General features: G+C 29.7%; 1 protein-coding gene across 1 annotated transcript; it reads left to right on the forward strand.

Moving 5' to 3' along the window:
- Positions 1 to 7545: 7545 nt before the first annotated feature.
- Positions 7546 to 12782, forward strand: LOC130807948 (disease resistance protein SUMM2-like). Its single transcript, XM_057673358.1, has 2 exons — positions 7546 to 7717; positions 9845 to 12782. Exons 1-2 carry the CDS (start codon positions 7709 to 7711, stop codon positions 12587 to 12589), a joined length of 2754 nt encoding a protein of 917 aa, XP_057529341.1. The 5' UTR covers positions 7546 to 7708; the 3' UTR covers positions 12590 to 12782.
- Positions 12783 to 20089: the final 7307 nt, after the last annotated feature.

Consider the following 20089-nt stretch of genomic DNA (forward strand, 5'->3'; position numbering starts at 1 on the left):
AGTAAATGAGCATACATCAATTAAAAACCTGACTATTAACTTATTTCGATATTGACCCGATCAATAGTTATCCGTAACCGATAACTACTCGAAAAATAAAGCTCGAATCCGATCTGTACCCGAAAAAACCGAACCAATTAGTAATCGATGACAACCCGAGACCGATTGACACTCGACACAAACTTCAACCGAAACCGAACTGATGCTAACCCGATAGCTTGAATAACCGATCTCTAACCGAACCGTGACTAACCGACTCGACCCGAGTGTAACCCGTTGTAACACACAGCCTAAAAATAACCGATCCGAAATGCAACCGAACCGAATAACACCCGTCCGAAACCGACCCGATCAACCGAATGAACACCTCTACTCCTACATTTCAATTTTGGTACTATTTATTGTTCAAGTTTATATTGCAACTAATATGTAAGTTAAAATATAATCAAGATATAAAATGAAAAAGTAAAGTTAAACGTACCATAGTTAAATGAACAAAATAACACATTAAATTGCGTAAAAAATCAAATATAGTAAGTATAATGAAACGGAAGAAGTATGTTAGAGTACGTATACTCCCTCTGTTATTTAATATTGTTCGCATATGCCATTTTAGTCATTCAACTTGTTGTTTTCATAGACAATATTTCTATTTATGTGATAGTCTCTAGACAAAATTATTTTATTTATTTTTATTTAATATTTTGATAGTATATACTTATGGTCATTACATATTTTGGTCTTTATATTTTTATCTCACTAATTATTTTTATATATTTTAAATATTTATGATATTTATTTTTCTTCCACCAAATTTGTTATTCAATAAATTAATATATCCGCCATCTAAAAAATTATATTTTTAAATTTTTGTGAATGATTTTTTGTGAAAACAACTTTATGAAAAGAAGATAATACTCCCTCTTATTCACCTAATATGTCTTATTTGACTTTTTACCATTTTTATAAATAGTGAAACAGGACCACATATGAAAGAAAAAATGTAGTGTTTTTAAATTTTGATAGGGGTAAAGTGGGATTAATAATTGTAAAAGTGTGAAAATATTAAGTTCAGTAAGAGTAAAGTTGATAAAAATAATATATCAAAAATAAAAATGAGATATTTAAAGTGACTTGATCCAACATGAAAATAAGAGTTTAACATGGAGGGAATATAATTTAGAGTGGGGTCTTCAAGTTGACTACTAAGATGAATAGCAGGAAACGAAGTCAACACGCTAATTTCCAGTGAGCATATGAGCAGTTGCGATGAAACTCACTTTTGCATACTTTTCAACCATGCCAATGAGTAAATGATAAAAAAAATGCATGTTTGAGAAATCACAAAAACAATACTACCAAAGCCTTAATTCTTAAAAACTATGTTTAACTACATAAATTAATATATTTTGTTTTAATATGAAGGAATTTTGCATGTGACATTTCAGGCAATTACTAAATAAACTTAGAAAAAACATTACACATAAAATAATTCTAGTACTTTTTATTATTTAATAATTTAATTACAACTTTTTTAAATAATAGCCCAAATTTAAATTTCTCATTCAAAAAAGGAGTATTGATAATTCTTAGCTTTATATATTTATCATATTTCTTTATTGCAATCGGGCATTAATTGACAAATTAAATGATTAAACAATATTAATTGCCAAATTTTTGACTTTTTGAACTCTTTTGTTTTCCAAATCCTAAAAGATTACGCATACGTATATTGTATTGGACTAAGATTAACTATTAGATTGGGCTATATAATTACGGCCTTTTTATTCATAACCTTATATTTTCTAAATATGGATGGTTAGGAAATTCAGTTGGTATTGGACGAGACGGCCTCATAATGAGACGGTTAATTTGGGTTGGTTCAATTCACGTATGTGACAATCTAGATATTTTTTTTTTATATTCTGGGCATTTTTCAATTTTGATCTTAAAAGGTATCAATTTTGACCTTTAAGATATCAATTTTCAATATTAATACCTTTCAGGTCAAAATTGATAAATGCCAAAAAAATTAAAATATTGTTACACGCACGTAAAAAGGCCCGGCCCACACTTCATCTTAACTTGCTATGATCTCGTCTAAGTTTTGGGTAGGAAATTTATGTAATGTGTTGCAAACCCTAACATATTACTAATGTTTAAATCAAATTTATGGGTAAATTGTTTTATAGTCTTAGTCCACTCTAAAATTATGTGCAATGATATTTATATTTCTTTATATTCTAATAATACTTAATTCTATTTTTGAAATAAAAAGTTACATACTATTTAAGTGGGAACTATGTGGATGAAGACTTTTTAGCAACTGAATAAAGTTAGTCAACTTTGATAAGTCTTTTAAGTATTCTAACTTGTAAGTCATGTTGTGGTGTTATCTCCTATTATTTTTGTTTTTAAATATTTAAGTGATAGAGATATTTACATAAGAAAATGTAACTATTATTTGCAACTATAATAGACGGAGAAAACAGTTAATGAAGCAACTTAATAATTCCATTACAAGTTGGTTTGACATGTTTATTTAATTTAATTAGTTTATATTCAAATATCATTCCGCTGATTTTGAGTAATGTTTAAATCAAAGTTACAAGTAAGTTTTCTATAGACGGCCTAAAATAGTCTAAAAAAGCGTGCAATAATATGTATATGTATATATATATATATATATATATATATATATATATATATATATATATATATATATATATATATATATATATATATATATATATATATATATATATATATATATATATATATATATATATATATATATAGGAGGGATCCAATGAAAATGGGTTGAAAATGAGAAGGGTAAGAAGGACTCTACACCCTTAATTTTACTAAAATAAAAAAAATATATGGTCATGATTGAGCCAAAAACACCTAATTGTAAAATTAACTATATTACATAGAAAAGTAACTATAAAATAATTTTTTTAAATGTTGTTAATTTATAATATAGTATCTTTTTTTATATATAGTAACAAAACAAAATCAAACAAAAATTCTTCTCCTCCTTCTCATTTTAAAATCTTTCTTATTTGATCCTATATATATACGTACTTCTTCTATTCTGAAATACTCGCTACATTTTTATTATTGACACTATTTATTGTTCAATCTTATTTTATATATTGCGACCAATATATAAGAAAAAAATATAGTCAAGTAAAATCTTATTTAAATCGTTTAATCGCATACTCTCACAATATTAACTTTTTATAATTTTTATATTTAAAAGTTGATGACGACAATGACTTCACCATCAAACGTCAAATAAGTTTAGCACTCAAAAATCAACTTGCATGGAAAGACAAAGAAGTTTCGGTACATCATGATTCATTAAATCATTATGAATACAACTTTTTCTACCGATGACCATATAACGACTCCCTCATTTGCTATAATTTTAACGTATTTTTATTTTTTGTTGATTTTCTCGTTTTATATTTTCTTAAAAGGATATATTATTTTTTTGGAAATAACATACTATTTTTTTAATCACATTATATATTTTAATTCTTTTTAAAACTTATTTATACAATGTAATTTTTCTTTATTTAATTTTTACTAAATATTCACCTTTTCTTAGAAATGCCTAACTATTTTACCGTTTTATTGTATTGAAGACATTTAAAATCTTTACTAGTCTACATTCAAATAAAAAAATTTTTGGTAGGAAGTATTGTTTCAAATAAAAAAAGTAAAAATAGTCTTTAAAAGGAGAAACATTTGCCTAGCTCGCTCAAGGATTACAATATAAAGTTTAAGTTGGATGTTTATGTTGCGTCGAAGTTTAGGAAACAACTAATGTAAGTTATTGATAAATGAAAATAATAATTAAATAAACAAGATAAGATTTAAGGTGTTCCACCAACTTTGGGCTTCATCACCAACTTTAAGAGGGAGCAATTAAATTAGAATTTTAAATTATATATTGAAAAAAAGATATTCTTGTGAAATGTTATTAAATTTTTCTTGATGTAAAGTTTTTTAATATATAATTTTTATAATTTTTCATGATGTGTAATCAGAGATATTAAGACTTAAAATTAGCTAAAAATATGTATAAAATATAGAGTGGACAAATATAAAAGAACGAAAGAGAAATTAAAAATGAGATGTTTAAGGTGACTTAATCCAATAAGAAAATAAGACACTTAAAATGAATAACAGAATAAGTGGAAATATAATATAGTGTGGGGTCTTCAAGTTGATTACTAAGACCTGCTGGAAAATACATGTTCTACTCTAATGACGCCAATTTCGAGTGAGCATATGAGCAGTTCGACGATACTCACTTTTGCATACTTTTCAGCCATGCCCATGAGTAAATTTTAACCCAATTAGATACAAAAAAAAAAAAAAGAGAAATCACGAAAACAATAATAAATTATTAAATATTGTATTTGAGTACATAAATTAATATATTTAACTTTAGTGTCAAAGATTTATGCATGTGATGTGACCTTTCAGGCAATCACTAAATATATTTAGGAAAGCATCACACATAAAATAATGTTGGTACTTTTTATTATTTAATAATTTAATTACATTTTTTTAAAAAAAATAGCCCAAATTTATTTCTCATTCAAACAAGGAGTATTTGATAATTCTTGGCTTTATATATTTATCATATTTCTTTATGGCAATCGGGCATTAATTGACAATTAACTGATTTAAACAATAATAATTGCCAAATTTTTGACTTTTTGAACTCTTTTAGCATACCCAATTCCTTTTGGATCTGTCATCTGTTTTCCAAATCCTAAAACATTACGCATAAGTATATTTTATTGGACTAAGATTAACTATTAGATTGGGCTATATAATTACGGCCTTTTTATTCGTAATCTTATATTTTCTAAATATGGATGGTTAGGAAATTCAGTTGGTCTTGGACGAGACGGCCTCTAAATGAGACCGTCAATTTGGGCTGGTTCAATTCGCGCATGTAACAATCTGGACATTTTTTTTTTCATATTCTGGACATTTATCATTTTTGATCTTAAAAGATATTAATTTTAACCTGAAAGATATCAATTTTATCAATTTTGACTTTAAAGGTATCAATTTTCATTATTAATACCTTTCAAGTCAAAATTGATAAATGTCCAAAAATTAAAATATTGTTACACGCACGTGAAATGGCCCGGCCTACACTTCATCTAAACTTGGGATGATCTCGTCTAAGTTTTTGTGTAGGAAATTTAGGCAATGTGTTGCAAACCCTAACATATTACTAATATTTAAACAAATTTATGGGTAAATTGTTTTATAGTCTTAGTCCAATCTAAAATTATGTGCAATGATATTTATATTTCTTTATATTCTAATAAATTACTTAATTCTATTTTTGAAATAAAAAGTTACATACTATTTAAGTGGGAACTATGTGGATAAAGACTTTTTAGCAAGTGAATAAAGTTAGTCAACTTTGAAAAGTCTTTTAAGTATTCTAACTTGAAAGTCATGTTGTGGTGTTTTCTCTTATTATTTTTGTTTTAAAAATATTTAAGTGATAGAGATATTTACATAAGAAAATGTAACTATTATTTGCAAGTATAATAGACGGAGAAAACAGTGAATGAATCAACATAATAATTCCATTATAAGTTGGTTTGACATGTTTATTTATTTTAATTAGTTTATATTTAAATATCATTCCGCTGATTTTGAGTAATGTTTAAATCAAAGTTACAGGTAAGTTTTCTATAGACGGCCTAAAATAGTCTAAAAAAGCGTGCAATATATATATATATATATATATATATATATATATATATATATATATATATATATATATATATATATATATATATATATAGGAGGGATCCAATGAAAATGGGTTGAAAATGAGAAGGGTAAGAAGGATCCTACACCTTTAATTTCACTAAAATAAAAAAATATATGGTCATGAATCATGATTGAGCCAAAAACACCTAATTGTAAAAGTAACTATGTTACATAGAAAAGTAACTATAAAATAATTTTTTAAAATGTTCTTAATTTATAATATAGTATCCTTTTTTGTATATATAGTAACAAAACAAAATCAAACAAAAATTCTTCTCATCCTTCTCATTTTAAAATCTTTCTTATTTGATCATATATATATATATATATATATATATATATATATATATATATATATATATATATATATATATATATATATATATATATATATATATATATATACACGTACTTTCTCTGTTCTGAAATACTCGCTACATTTTTATTATTGACACTATTTATTGTTCAATCTTATTTTATATATTGCGACCAATATGTAAGAAAAAATATAGTCAAGTGAGATCTTATTTAAATCGTCTAATCGCATACTCTCACAATATTAACTTTTTATAATTTTTGTATTTAAAAGTTGATGACGACAATGACTTCACCATCAAACGTCAAATAAGTTTAGCACTCAAAAATCAACTTGCATGGAAAGACGAAAGAAGTTTCACCGATGACCATATAACGACTCCCTCATTTGCTATAATTTTAACGTATTTTTATTTTGTGTTGATTTTCTCATTTTATATTTTGTTAAAAGGATATATTATTTTTTTGGAAATAACATACTATTTTTTTAATCACATTTATATATTTTAATTCTTTTTAAAATTTATTTATACAATGTAATTTTTCTTTACTTAATTTTTACTAAATTTTCACCTTTTCTTAAAAATGCCTAACTATTTTACCGTTTTATTGTATTGAAGACATTTAAAATATTTACTAGTCTACATTCAAATAAAAAAATTTTTTGGTAGGAACTATTGTTTCAAATAAAAAAAATAAAAATAGTCTTTAAAAGAAGAAACGTTTGCCTCAGATCACTCAAGGATCACAATATAAAGTTTAAGTTGGATGTTTATGTTGCCTCTAAGTTTAGAAAACAACTAATGCAAGTTAATGATAAATGAAAATAATAAATAAATACATAAGACAAGATTTAATGTGGTTCTCTTTAAAATTATGTTTTATTCTCTTTGATGAAAATGTAATTGACTTCTTCAAGGATTTTTTATGGAAAGATCACAGAAAATATTGGGAAATAATATCATCATCGATTAAACTTTTTGACCGATGACCATAAGTGCTCCCTTATACGTTATTTAGTTATATTTTATTTAAAGTTATTTTTTTATTTTGTATATTATTTTTATTTTTAGAAATACACTCACCACTTCATTTTAATATTATTCATGTATTTTAATTTATCTAATTTTTATTGATATAATTTAATCTCTATATTTATTTATTTTTCAAATATTCATTTTTTGCTTAATAATATCTCACTTTCTTAATGATGTTAAATTAAAAGGACAAAAAAGTAATTAACTATTTTACAATTTTATTATTTGGATGACATTATACGGTTTATTTCAAATATGAAAGAAATAAAATAAGTAGAATAATTTCAAATAGAATAATAACAAAAGAAAAATATTTTTTGGTAGGATCTATTTTCAAATAAAAAAAAAGTTATTTTTCATTCCTAATTAATCTTCCTTCTCTTACCTTCTCTATAAAAACACTGCAATATTGAGTTCTCTTTTTCATATACTTCCTTCTCTTTCCTTCTCTATATTGAGTTGTCTTTTGGTATTATTTCTAATTGTCTTCTTTTTTCTTTATTTATACTTCAGTGGTCTCACACTGCAATTTTTTAATGGCTGAGGTATGTTATTTATGTTCTGTTGCTCTCATAACATTCATTCTTCTATTTTATTGATTAAGTTTGGTATATTTTATGCTTAAAGGAGAAATTCAAACATGAGTTTCATAGATATATGATGTATATGAGTTAAATTTATCAAGGTGGGATTTATAGAGGTATTTATTTAGGTCATCGGATTAATTTTAGGTCACAAGTTTTGGGTCGATTTAAGATCGGGTCTTGTGTTCATATTGATGTTTACCTAATTTTAAATTCATTTGAAAGTCTATTTAAATCGAGTTCGATTACAAGGTCGATTGGTCGGATCTATTTTGACCGCGTTTCAAATCTTATAAGAACTTTAATATGTACTTTTTGTAATATTAATTCTTTTTTCATTGTTTTTTATTTTTTTGTTACTAATAGACTGTGTATATGTTGGCTGTTGCTGGTTTTATAATTAATGTGGAGCGATTAATATTGATGCTTGAATGATGTCGGTCCGATTCGCATAATCTAAAATGATCTTAATTCTTCAAGAATTAAAAACTTAGCTAAATATGCCATGTTTATTAAAAAAATAAAAATAAAAATAAAAATAATAAAAAAAAAAAGGTGAATATGCTATGTGCCTTCTCTTGGCATGATAAGATCTAAAGCCAGTTTTGAAAACCAAAAGTGAATCACAAGTAGATCTGCTATTTGATTTAAGATATTTATATGGGTTGGAATGGGATAGACTCCTATTTAAGATAGTATAATAGATTTTTCCATAAAACAAAAAAAAACTTAAATATAAATAGTAGTGTTGAACTTAAATCTTATGAATTTAATTTAAAAGGCATTTCTATGTGTTTTTTTTTTTGTTTAAATAGTCTTTCTTTTCAACGTTTAGTTGGATTTTAATCATCCATTTGATATTTACTTTTATAATCAAAAATTCCTAATCAATCACTGTGATTTGTAAATCACCACAAGAAAAACAAAATTAATATAATAAATTAAATAAAAAAAAGATAAATTAAAACAACAGAATTCTCACCATATTAAATCCTACCACATAAGGTTGATTTTTTAACATCACAAATAACCTTTATTTACTAAGACCTTCTCCTTTTGATATTACTATATATATCAAATCCTTTTGATAGTCAATCAAGAAGCTCTTTCTTTACAAAAATGAGCAAAATGTTCAATCTCTCATGAATAAATGAAACGTTGGCCCGCTCCAGACGGTTAATAGGTTGAATTTTTAGAAGCAAATTTTTATATGTTTTTTGCATCATTCGATATTTTGCAATGGGCTGATTTTTTGTTTTGGTATTTAATTATTGTCATTTCTACTTAGGTAATTTTCTCATGACTAATATTCAATTCACTTTTTTATGTTACTATTAAAATTTAATTAATAAATTAAATTGAATAATTATAAACTTAATAAATAAAAAATTTAAGTACTTTAAAATATTAAAAATAATAATTTTTATTCTGACAACTAATTTTGCAAAAAATGTGCCACGCATTATTTTTCCTTGTATGCAATACAAAATGTGAATGAAGAATCAAATTATTATTCTCTACTATTGAATGTATTTGTCGCATTTGTTTTTTGGATTCCATTGATTAATCACTTTTAATATATATTATATTTTTAATCTTTAAATTAAAATATAGTCAAGTGAAATCTTGTTTTATTCATTTCAATATAAATGTTATTTTCAGGTATTTATAATTTTTAATTATATACAATTAGAAAAATGTAAAAATAAAAAATATATTAAATAGAGTACTAAAAGTAAATGGATAATAAAAAGAAGTATTGAATATGTTTCATACTTCCCCTGTTCTACAATTTTGTCTTACTTTCTTTCTTTTATATTGTCTCATCAAATTATCCTTATTTTTAATTTAGCGAAGATCCAAAATAACTATTTTTAACATTCATCCATATATTTAACAAAAGATTTCCGATGACATTTACGTATGTCTCTACTTTCCCATGAAATATTACTTTACTCATTTTTCTTAATTGCCATTGGGGCAAAATTGGTGGGACGAAGAAAGTGTATTGCTATTGTTTACCTTAGCTTTTCTAATAATTATTGTAACATGCTTTGGCTGGATACTTACTAGTATCATATGAATCAGGGGCTACTCCCGAAATTGGGTTCTTTGAACGACTCCATTGTGGTACAAAAGTTAGAGACCCTGGAAGAGAAGATGAAGAGACTAACTGCACGAAAAGATGATATTTGTGCAGAATGTAATCAAGCTGAGTTACAAGCTGGGAAAAGAAAAAGACAAGAAGTTATTGATTGGTTGGATACTTACAAACTCAAAAGATCTAAGTTTGAAAGTATTGTGGACGAATTCCAGAAATCAAGAGGGTTTTTCACCAATATGCAACTCAATGATCGCATAAACGTAATGACAAAAGAGGTTGATGATCTTTTTCAGGTGAGTGACTTTCCAAATGGTTTGGTACTCGATGATCCTAAGACTAAGGAAGTGCCATTTTATCCCGAACCATTGTATGGTGAGCTTTTCCAGAAAAATGTTCGAATGATTCGAGAATGGCTTGATGATCATCCTTTAGCATATTCAATTGGGGTTCTTGGTATGGGAGGTATAGGGAAGACCACGCTCATGAAAAACATATACAATCAGCTACTGGGTGATTACAAATCAGGGCGTGTTATTTGGGTAACAGTTTCAAGTGATTGCAATTTGTACATGTTACAGGAAAAAGTTGCAAAAGAGATTGGTGTAGAGCTTTCTAGTAAGGTACATACTGATAAGAGAGCTTCTGAATTACATCATTCTTTTGTCATGATGAAGAAGAATGTGGTGCTTTTTCTTGATGATGTGTGGGAAAAGTTTCAATTGAGTTCTATTGGCATTCCAAATAAAGAGAATGGATGTAAGATTAACATCATCCTTAGCACTAGAAAAGAAGACGTGTGCCGAATGACGGGGTGTAAGAATTATGTCATTCGAGTTCAAGTTCTTTCAGAGCATGAGGCATGGGATTTGTTTAAGAACAAGCTCGAGACTTATGATGATCTTTGTTTTGAGGGCCAAGAAATAGCAAAATTAGTGGCTAAGGAGTGTGCGTGTTTGCCGCTTGCAACCATTGTCATAGCTCGTAGTATGATAGGCGTTTTTGACGTGCTAGTGTGGAAAAATGCTTTAGCTGAGTTGAAAAATCCAAGTAGGGTGCATGAAGACATGGATGAAAAGGTGCTTCAGAAACTAAAATTCAGCTATGATCGCCTCAATAATGAGCTTCTAAAACAGTGTTTCTTAAGTTGTGTGCTATATCCAGAAGATTTATTTATATTTAATGAAGCTTTAATAGAGTATTGGATTATGGAAGGAATGTTGGATGATAAAGGGAGCAGGTTAGAGAAAAAGTACAAAGGCCATGACATCTTAGAAAAACTAAAAAACTCATGCTTATTGGAATATGCTAGAGATGACTGTGTGAAGATGCATGATGCGGTGAGAGAAATGGCTATTTCGATCACAAATTGTTGTCCACGTTTTCTAGTAAAATCAGGAAAACAATTGCAGGAAGTACCAGAAGAAGGATTATGGAGTCGAGATCTAGTGAAAGTCTCACTGAGCGACAATTATGACATCACAGTGATTCCATATGGTATGGCACCTCGGACTCCAAATCTCACAGTGCTCAAGCTTGATCACACTTCTTTAACGAAGATCCCAGAATCTTTCTTTGATCATATGAGGGCTCTTAAAATTCTTGATTTGTGTAATACTAAAATTAAAAGGGTGCCAGAAGGTATTTCAAAGTTGGAAAATTTAAGGGCACTCTTACTTCATGGCTGTTCGGAGCTAACTTATTTGCCATCACTGGAAAAGCTTACAAATCTAAGAGTGTTGGACTTGGATCGCAACTACAAGCTTGAAGAAAATGTGAGAGGAATAGAAAGATTAGAGAAGCTAGAGAAGGTATACTGCCGTTGGATTATAAATGATGATATGACTGGTTTTAATGGGCTTATACAACGTTTACATCATTTAAGTTGCTACAGGTTCTGGCTTACATCACATGATCATTTTGATGTCAACGATAGTCCATTCAATAGAATATCGTGGCTTACAGGATATCAAGAAAGTGAGAGGATGGTGTGTATCACAGGTGTAGAATTTGGAGAGGAGACAAGTCTACTTCCTACTTCAATTGAGGTGCTTTTAATTGACGAATGTAATATAAAGGGGAAAAGAGCATTGACAGATATTTCCCCCTCCTTGGTAAACCAGGTTATCATAACAGAATGTATAGGGTTAGAATATATATTTACCGGGACGCAACAACTAGATAGCCTTCAAAAATTACAAATCGATGAGTCGTCTGATTTGACAAGGATAGTAGAATTCTGTAGCTGCTCCTTTTTCCAACTTGAAGTTCTACATATATTCAAATGTCCAAAACTAAAGGAGATGTTTCCATTCAGCAAGCATTGGAACCTCCCCAACTTGCGCTCCTTAATGGTGAGTAATTGTGATTTATTGGAGCGTATATTTGAATCAAACAACGGTACTCTACCCAATCTTGTTCTTTCTATTCCTAGATTAGAACTACTACTTTTAAATTGCCTACCAAAGTTGCACTGCATATATGAGGGGCTAATTGTTTTTTATTATAAAAAAAGGGTACTCTACATAGATGAATGTCCAGAGTTGCGGGTGTTGAATGATATAAAACACATAATATGCCCTGCATCACCGTCTACATTAGCTTCCATTTCCAAAGATGCAGAATTTTGGGAGATCTTTCAGCAGTATGAACCCCTAAATGTTACCCAGATTTCTCATAAAATCAATGAAATTCTCGAATGGGATGCAGCTTTATCACTCTCCCTTTCTTAATTTTCAAGTATGTACGTTGTGAAGTAATAGCAGATATTGTATTTTAGATTAACATATTATTTGAAACTAAGTTTGTCAAGTAATATATTACTGTTGGAAGGTGTGATTATGAACTTGAATTTTTCATAGAAAATCTTGGATTTGAGTGATGTTTTACATCTCAAAGTGATGATATTCAAAACATTGCCATAAACTTGTTGCATTTATTTATTTATTTTTCAATTTCAATATTTATTTTATTTATTTTTTCAATTCTCAACTACAATTAAATTCCATTAAATTGCAATTTTTAATTAATTTAGCCTCCTGAACATCAAATCGTATTGCCAAAATTATTTTTTCAAACAATAAAAGATAAAAAAAATAAGAATTTTGATAAAATCGAAATTTGATATCCAATATACGATCTAAGGTAAATCGGATTTCCCGTTTATTCGAACCGGTACTAGATCATGATTTTTACTATCCGAAAAACTAAATATTTGAATCGATTTGAAAATCAATTTGAACGCCCCTAGTCTCCTCTATTTATGGGCCAGTGTGAATATTTAGAATATTTTCCACTAATAAATAAATGTCAATTCTATTATATTTAGTAACTATATTAAAACATTTTTTACTCAAGAAAATGAAATCTAGATATAAATAATCAAGAAATATACTATAAATGTAACGGTCCGGTTTAAGTGATCCGGAAATCCATATGAAAATACAAATTCCGATTCACCTTTTTGGACTCTAGAGAAGACTTTTCTCTAGGACCGTCAACGTTCCGTCGATAAAGAAATATAGATAAACAGAAAACAAGACCAATGTGAAAGATAATAAGTCAGCGGAAACTCTAACGTACAACTCGAGAGCCTAGAGGCCTCTAAACAAACTAATTGAAATAGCGGAAGCGAAAAGAAACTATCTCTTTTGTTACATTAATTACAGAGATTCTGTCTATTCATAATCTAATATAAAAGATAATACATAGTCTTGCTTATTACGGGTTCTACGTCAAGATCTCACTCCAGACCCCACCTGCAATCAACCTACTAGTCGTCGTAAGACAACACATAGTAGGTTCCAAAGAAACAAACCAATACACGTCAGAGACATCATACAATTATCAATCAGGTTGAAAACAAGCAAATTGTTCATCCTAGCATGCATAGGCTCTAATACATTTATTATTAATGAAACCCAACTTGTAACGTTGCCCGTCCTGTTCGGGTCGTTCAAGTACAAACCATTCATCATTAGATAATTCCAACTTGTAACGTTGCCCGTCCTGTTCGGGTCGTTCAAGTACAAATTCAAATGTTTTTGGAGGAGTACACTTGGGAGAGCTAATCCCAAGGCAACCACCGACCTAAGACGTTGCCCGTCCTGTTCGGGTCGCTAAAGGCTAAAGTATGCATACCCCCATGGTGACCGTAATAATCCAAAACTGTCATGGGAACAATAATTATAATAATCCAAACCAATCGTTAACCCCTTTGGGTAACATAACCAAACGTCAACCCCTTTGGGTGACAAACACATAAATTCTAAATTTTCAATTAATTTCTTTCAAATTATTTGAGGTGTCTAATCCTTATGTGATTTACAAAGCCTCGATTAGAAATGAAACAACACTACTTGCACAACCACATAAACAGTATGGTCTAAGCGCTGCAACCAAACAACGTTTAAGCACGATAAGAATTTCGCCCTCTTATGAATCGAGGTCCTAAATAACACACACACAAAACGATCACGTATTAGAACGTGTTTACACATTTAATCCACTCCATACTACTAAGATATTACTAAGACTTGATAATTTTAAATGTTTTCATCCAATTTTCAATGATTCCAAATTTAATTTCTGACCAGAAACTTTATTGGCCATTTCGGACAGTTTAGAAAATTCAAATGAAAAATCCGACTTCACCACTGCGTCCGGAATGCATCAATTACCTTGGGTACCAAATTTCATAATTTCTAACATCCGATTACTATTTTTAATTATTTCAAGCGTTTAACGGGTTTTTTTTAACGCATCGGATACATAAACCAACAACGGAACCCGACTAACGTTTCCGGATCGGCACCAATGCCGAGGCAGCAGCTGCTGTCCAACACTCCCATTATATTATTATTATTATTATTATTATTATTATTATTATTATATATATTCATTATTCAAATTACTAACTCTTTTAATCTCACGACCAAAATAATCTAACAAGACCAATATCACAATGACTACAATAAAACAAACAAGACAAATTTTTCTATCACACAACCACTTGATAATTCCACATATATATTATTTCACAAAACCCCGTTCAACAAAACATAAGAGTCATCAAATAAAAGAAATATGTCCATCCACAAGATCTTTCAAGAGACTTTAAAACATTTCACAAACTATGATAATTAAATTAAATACTTAATTCTCTTAACAAATTATAATTCTTGTAGAGAATCATAAACCAAATCATCCTTTTTAAATTAAGACATATATAAATTCACATTCCTTCAAGCAAATCAAATTTTGTTAATGGATTTATATATTCTTGGATGACTACACTACTTGATCCATACTATTTAAATTCCTACTAACAAATTGTAATTTAGTTAGAGAAATATAAATCATAAAAGAATTTATTTAAATATCAATATAAACTTAATTCTTATAATAATTTAAACATTGTTAAAGAATATAAATCAAGAAACATAACTTAATCCTTTTAACAAAATTAAAGTTTATTAAAGGATTATTAGAGAAAATTATATATATATAAAAAAAAATATACTCAATCCTCCAAAAAGTCGATATCATCATACACAAAGATAAATATATACATATAATTCACCTTAGAAATCTTGTATATAAAATTTTTTTCTTAATTAACAATTCAATTAACTTACCCCTTAGATCAAAAGATTGAATTGAACAAACCAAATTTTTTTTTTCTTTGTGAAAACCGAAACCAAGAGCAAGGGAAGGAAAAAATTTTTCTGATTTTTGTGATCAATTTTGGGGATTAAGAATGTGAAGACTTCAATTGAGGTTTAAAGGATTAATAGGAATTATTAATCACTTATTGTGCCATAAAACCCAATTATGAGAGGAGTTACAAAACTCCTCCCATTCCCTATACTCAACTGGCTACCCCCTTCCCATTCCCTCCTTAATTTTTTTTTGTTAATTAATTAATTAATTGAGTAATTATTATATTATTGTTAAAACAGAAAAGAAACGTCACGCGATAAAACTCGTTACCGTTAAAATTTAAACTTACTTCGTTTCTTATAATTAACCATGTAAAATAACATAATTCAATATTACGTATTTATTTTATTTTGTTATACTTTATTTTATTATATTTTATTTATTTTTTAAATCCGATAAATTACGGGGTGTTATAATAAATTAATAATATATATATTATATAAATTCAACGATCTTCAAAAAAAAATATAGAGAGAAAATAGAGCAAATTAATAACACCTATTATGGGATTTCTTTGTTTTTTCATTTTTAAAAATAACGTAAACACATACCAATGCACTTTTATTTTTAAAAAAACACAAAATTAAATCAAATTTGCTACCTTTAAAAATTCCAAGCTATTTTCAAAATGCACATTCCATCAAAACAATTTGGCAGGAAAGATTCAAACCAAACACATGCAAGAATCACATAGTTGAACAGCTAGCTAATTCTTTTGTTTAGTTAGAGACTATAGTCTCGAGGGCCGTTTGGTTGTTACAAAATAACAGACCCAATAAATATAGTTGGAAAACAAATTTTTTAGGAATTCCAATTAGCATATGGGTATGTATAGTGATGAGTTTGGTTACAAGTTTACCAAAATATCTTAAATATTTTTATCTTTTAATTACTTTTTCTAGGATCTTCTATTAAATTATCTTAGATATTTTCATTTTTTAATTCTTTAGTTTAGATGTTTTTAGGTTTAATTAAAATTCTAGATTTTTCTAGATTAATTTAACACTCCCCCTATTTTGAAAAATCTTGAACTCTGAGTTGTCTTCAGAACTCGATAAATCTATCAGTTGATATGGGTTTTTTTGAAAATGTCTGCGAGCTGCTCCCCTGTCTTGCAGAATTGTAGTTCGATCTCTTTCTTGTCTACTAACTCACGAATTTAGTGATGTCGTATCTCGATGTGTTTTGATCTGCTATGAAACACTGGATTCTTCATCATTGCTATTGTTGACATGTTGTCGCAGAACATTGTAGTTGGTGTCTCTTGCTTATGTTGTAGATCGATTAATATCCTTCTGAGCCAGACTACTTCACATGCTGCACTTGTTGCTGCAATGTACTCTGCTTCTGCTGATGATAAAGCTACTGTCGCTTGTTTTTTTTGATGACCATGAGACCACCTTGTTCCTAAGCTGAAATATGTACCCGCTTGTACTTTTTCTATCATCCACGCTTCCAGCCTAGTCGCTATCGGTGTATCCTGTGAGCTTGAAATCTTTCTCAGTTTCGTACATGATCCCATAGCTTTTCGTTCCCTTAATGTATCTGAGAATCCTCTTTGCTGCTGTTAGATGATCCTTGCTCGGTTCACTCATGAACCTGGATACAATGCTATGAGATAAATAAGTAAGCCGACCAAGCTTCGATGCATTGCTTCGTCGAATTTTGGTTTGCCATCGTACTGTGATAACTTCTCACTAATTGCCATTGGTGTAGCCAGCGGTTTACATTCACCCATGTTGAATTTCTTGAGAAGGTCTTCTGCATATTTCTTTTGTGATAGAAATATTCTTCCTGGGATTTGTTTGATTTGTATGCCAAGGAAGTATTTCATTGTACCAAGGTCTGTCTTTTTAAATTCTTCGATCATTGTTGGATGTGTGCCTGTATAGATTAGATCATTCACATACAGGCATAAAATGAGAAAGTTTTTACCTTGTGTCTTGATGTATAGTGAAGGTTCACTTGGATTCTTGATGAAACCATGCTGGAGAACATAATCGTCGATGTTGCTGTTCCACGCTAGGGGTGCTTGTTTGAGTCCGTACAGAGCTTTTCGAAGGCGGGATACTTTGTCTTCTTTGCCTTTGATGACGTATCCCTGCGGTTGCTCGACGTACACTTCTTCTTCGAGTTCTCCATTTAGAAATGCTGATTTGACATCGAGCTGAAAGACTGGTAGCTGATGTTGTGTTGCTAATGCCAGGACTGTTCTGATTGTCTCCATGTGGAAAACTGAAGCATATGTTTCGTTGAAGTCGATTACTGGTTGTTGCGCATATCCCTTTGCTACGAGCCTTGCTTTGTACTTGTTGATGGAGCCATCATTGTTATGTTTCATCTTGTAGACCCACTTGAGTGCGCTGACTTCCTTGTCTTGTGGTTTGTCTACAAGTTCCCATGTGTGATTCTTCTCGATCATTTTGATTTCTTCGTTCATAGCCTCAATCCATGTTTCTTCTTGTGCTGCTTCTTGAAATGTTTGTGACTCACTAGAGAAGAGAGCCATCATTGCTTGGTCACAATGGTAATCTTGTAGCCATGATGGCGGTTGTCGATCTCGTGTTGATCTTCGAGCTTCTTGATGTTGAAGAGTTGAACGTGATGTTTGGTTTCTTGAGCTTGGGGATGATCTTGTACTTCCAGGTGTGCTTGGACTCGGAGATGATGGGTTTGTTGGTTGGTCTGCTTCGTCTTCTTCACTTGCATCTCTTGGGAGAGTATCTCCTTCGCGAGCATCAATTTCTTTTTCTTTTCACGTCCATTCGGCTGCTTCGTTAATAATTACGTCTCTAGAGATGATTAATTCTTTAGATTCAGGCTTGTTATAACGCCCGAATTTCCTCCCGCAGGGGTGTTACACTTGTAGAGCCGATATCCTTTTGTTTCGTGACTGTATCCAATGAATATGCATTTTTCTCCCTTCTCATCGAGCTTTTCCCGATTCCGGAACACTTTTAGGTTCTCTACTCTTGGATTTCTCTTGTGCCAAGCTTCATATGGTGTTAAATCCTTAACTGCTTTTGTGGGAGATCTATTGAGGATATATACTGCCGTGTGAATAGTTTCGGCCCAGTATCTTTTGGGTAGATGTTTACCCTGCATCATGCTACAGGCCATCTATGCTATAGTGCGGTTTTTCATTTCTGCGACACCATTTTGTTGAGGTGTATGTCTTACTGGAAGTTCTCTTTTAATTCCATGCTTCTTACAGAAGCTGTTGAATTCATTGGTTGTAAATTCTCCGCCATGATCCGTTCTAAGAATCTTAAGAGAATGCCCATTTTGATTTTCTCTGAGGGCTTTGAATTGCATGAAGTTGGAAAAAGCTTCTGATTTTTTTTTCTCTAGGAAATATACTCACATCATGTGGGAGTAGTCATCTACAAACAAAAGAAAATATCTTTTTCCACTGAGAGACAGATTCTTGATAGAACCTCAAATATTTGCATGAACAAGCTTTAGAGGAGCCTTGGCCCTCCAAGATGCGGTAGGAAATGGCAATCTGTGCATCTTGCCATACTTCATGCCTTGGCAAATTTTTCTTTCATTTTTTATTGATGGTAGTCTAATTACCATTTCTTTTTGTTTTAATAGTTTTAGACTGTTAAAATTTAGATGTCCGAATCTCAAATGCCATCAGGTAGATTCATCATTTATTGAGATTAAAGCCAACTTTTCTTCAAATTCCATTGTTGGAAGATTGAACATATATTAAATTTCAGCACAAACAAACTTTAAACGATCGTCATTTCTTGTTCGGTTATCGGAGTTGGGCATGTAATATATCATTGGAAAGATCTTGAAGTCTAGGTTCTAATGCCGTAAATATTGCAGTAATGTGATTTTCCTATCAAAAGTTTCGGCCAAAAGAGTGATTATGTATCAAATTTCAACACAAAACGTGTGATTATGTTTATTTTCCGATTTTAAAAAATTATTTTCTTTTTTAAATTAATAATTTTTATTTTAATTTAATAATTATTAATAAATTTAGTTTAGTAGTAATAATGGTTGATTTTATAATTAAAAATAAATTTAAGAACATTTTAGTAATTTTATTATAAAGGGGTGGCAATGTAATAAAAAAATGGCAAAATTAAAGGATTGAGATATTTTTGGAGTATAAATAACAACTACTCTCTCCTATCACTATCAGTCCCTATGAGATCTAATCAATAGCAAATGGTGTAAAGAATAAGTAGAGGTGTTCATTCGGTTGATCGGGTCGGTTTCGGACGGGTGTTATTCGGTTCGGTTGTATTTCGGATCGGTTATTTTTCGGCTGTGTGTTACAACGGGTCGCACTCGGGTCGAGTCGGTTAGTCACGGTTCGGTTGGAGATCGGTTATTCAAGCTATCGGGTTTGCATCAGTTCGGTGTCGGTTGAAGTTCGTGTCGAGTGTCAATCGGTCTCGGGTTGTCATCGATTACTAAGTGGTTCGGTTTTTTCGGGTACAGATCGGGTTCGAGCTTTATTTTTCGAGTAGTTATCGGTTACGGACAACTAT

The sequence above is a fragment of the Amaranthus tricolor genome, chromosome 3, assembly GCF_026212465.1.
Source record: "Amaranthus tricolor cultivar Red isolate AtriRed21 chromosome 3, ASM2621246v1, whole genome shotgun sequence".
Lineage (NCBI taxonomy): Eukaryota > Viridiplantae > Streptophyta > Magnoliopsida > Caryophyllales > Amaranthaceae > Amaranthus > Amaranthus tricolor.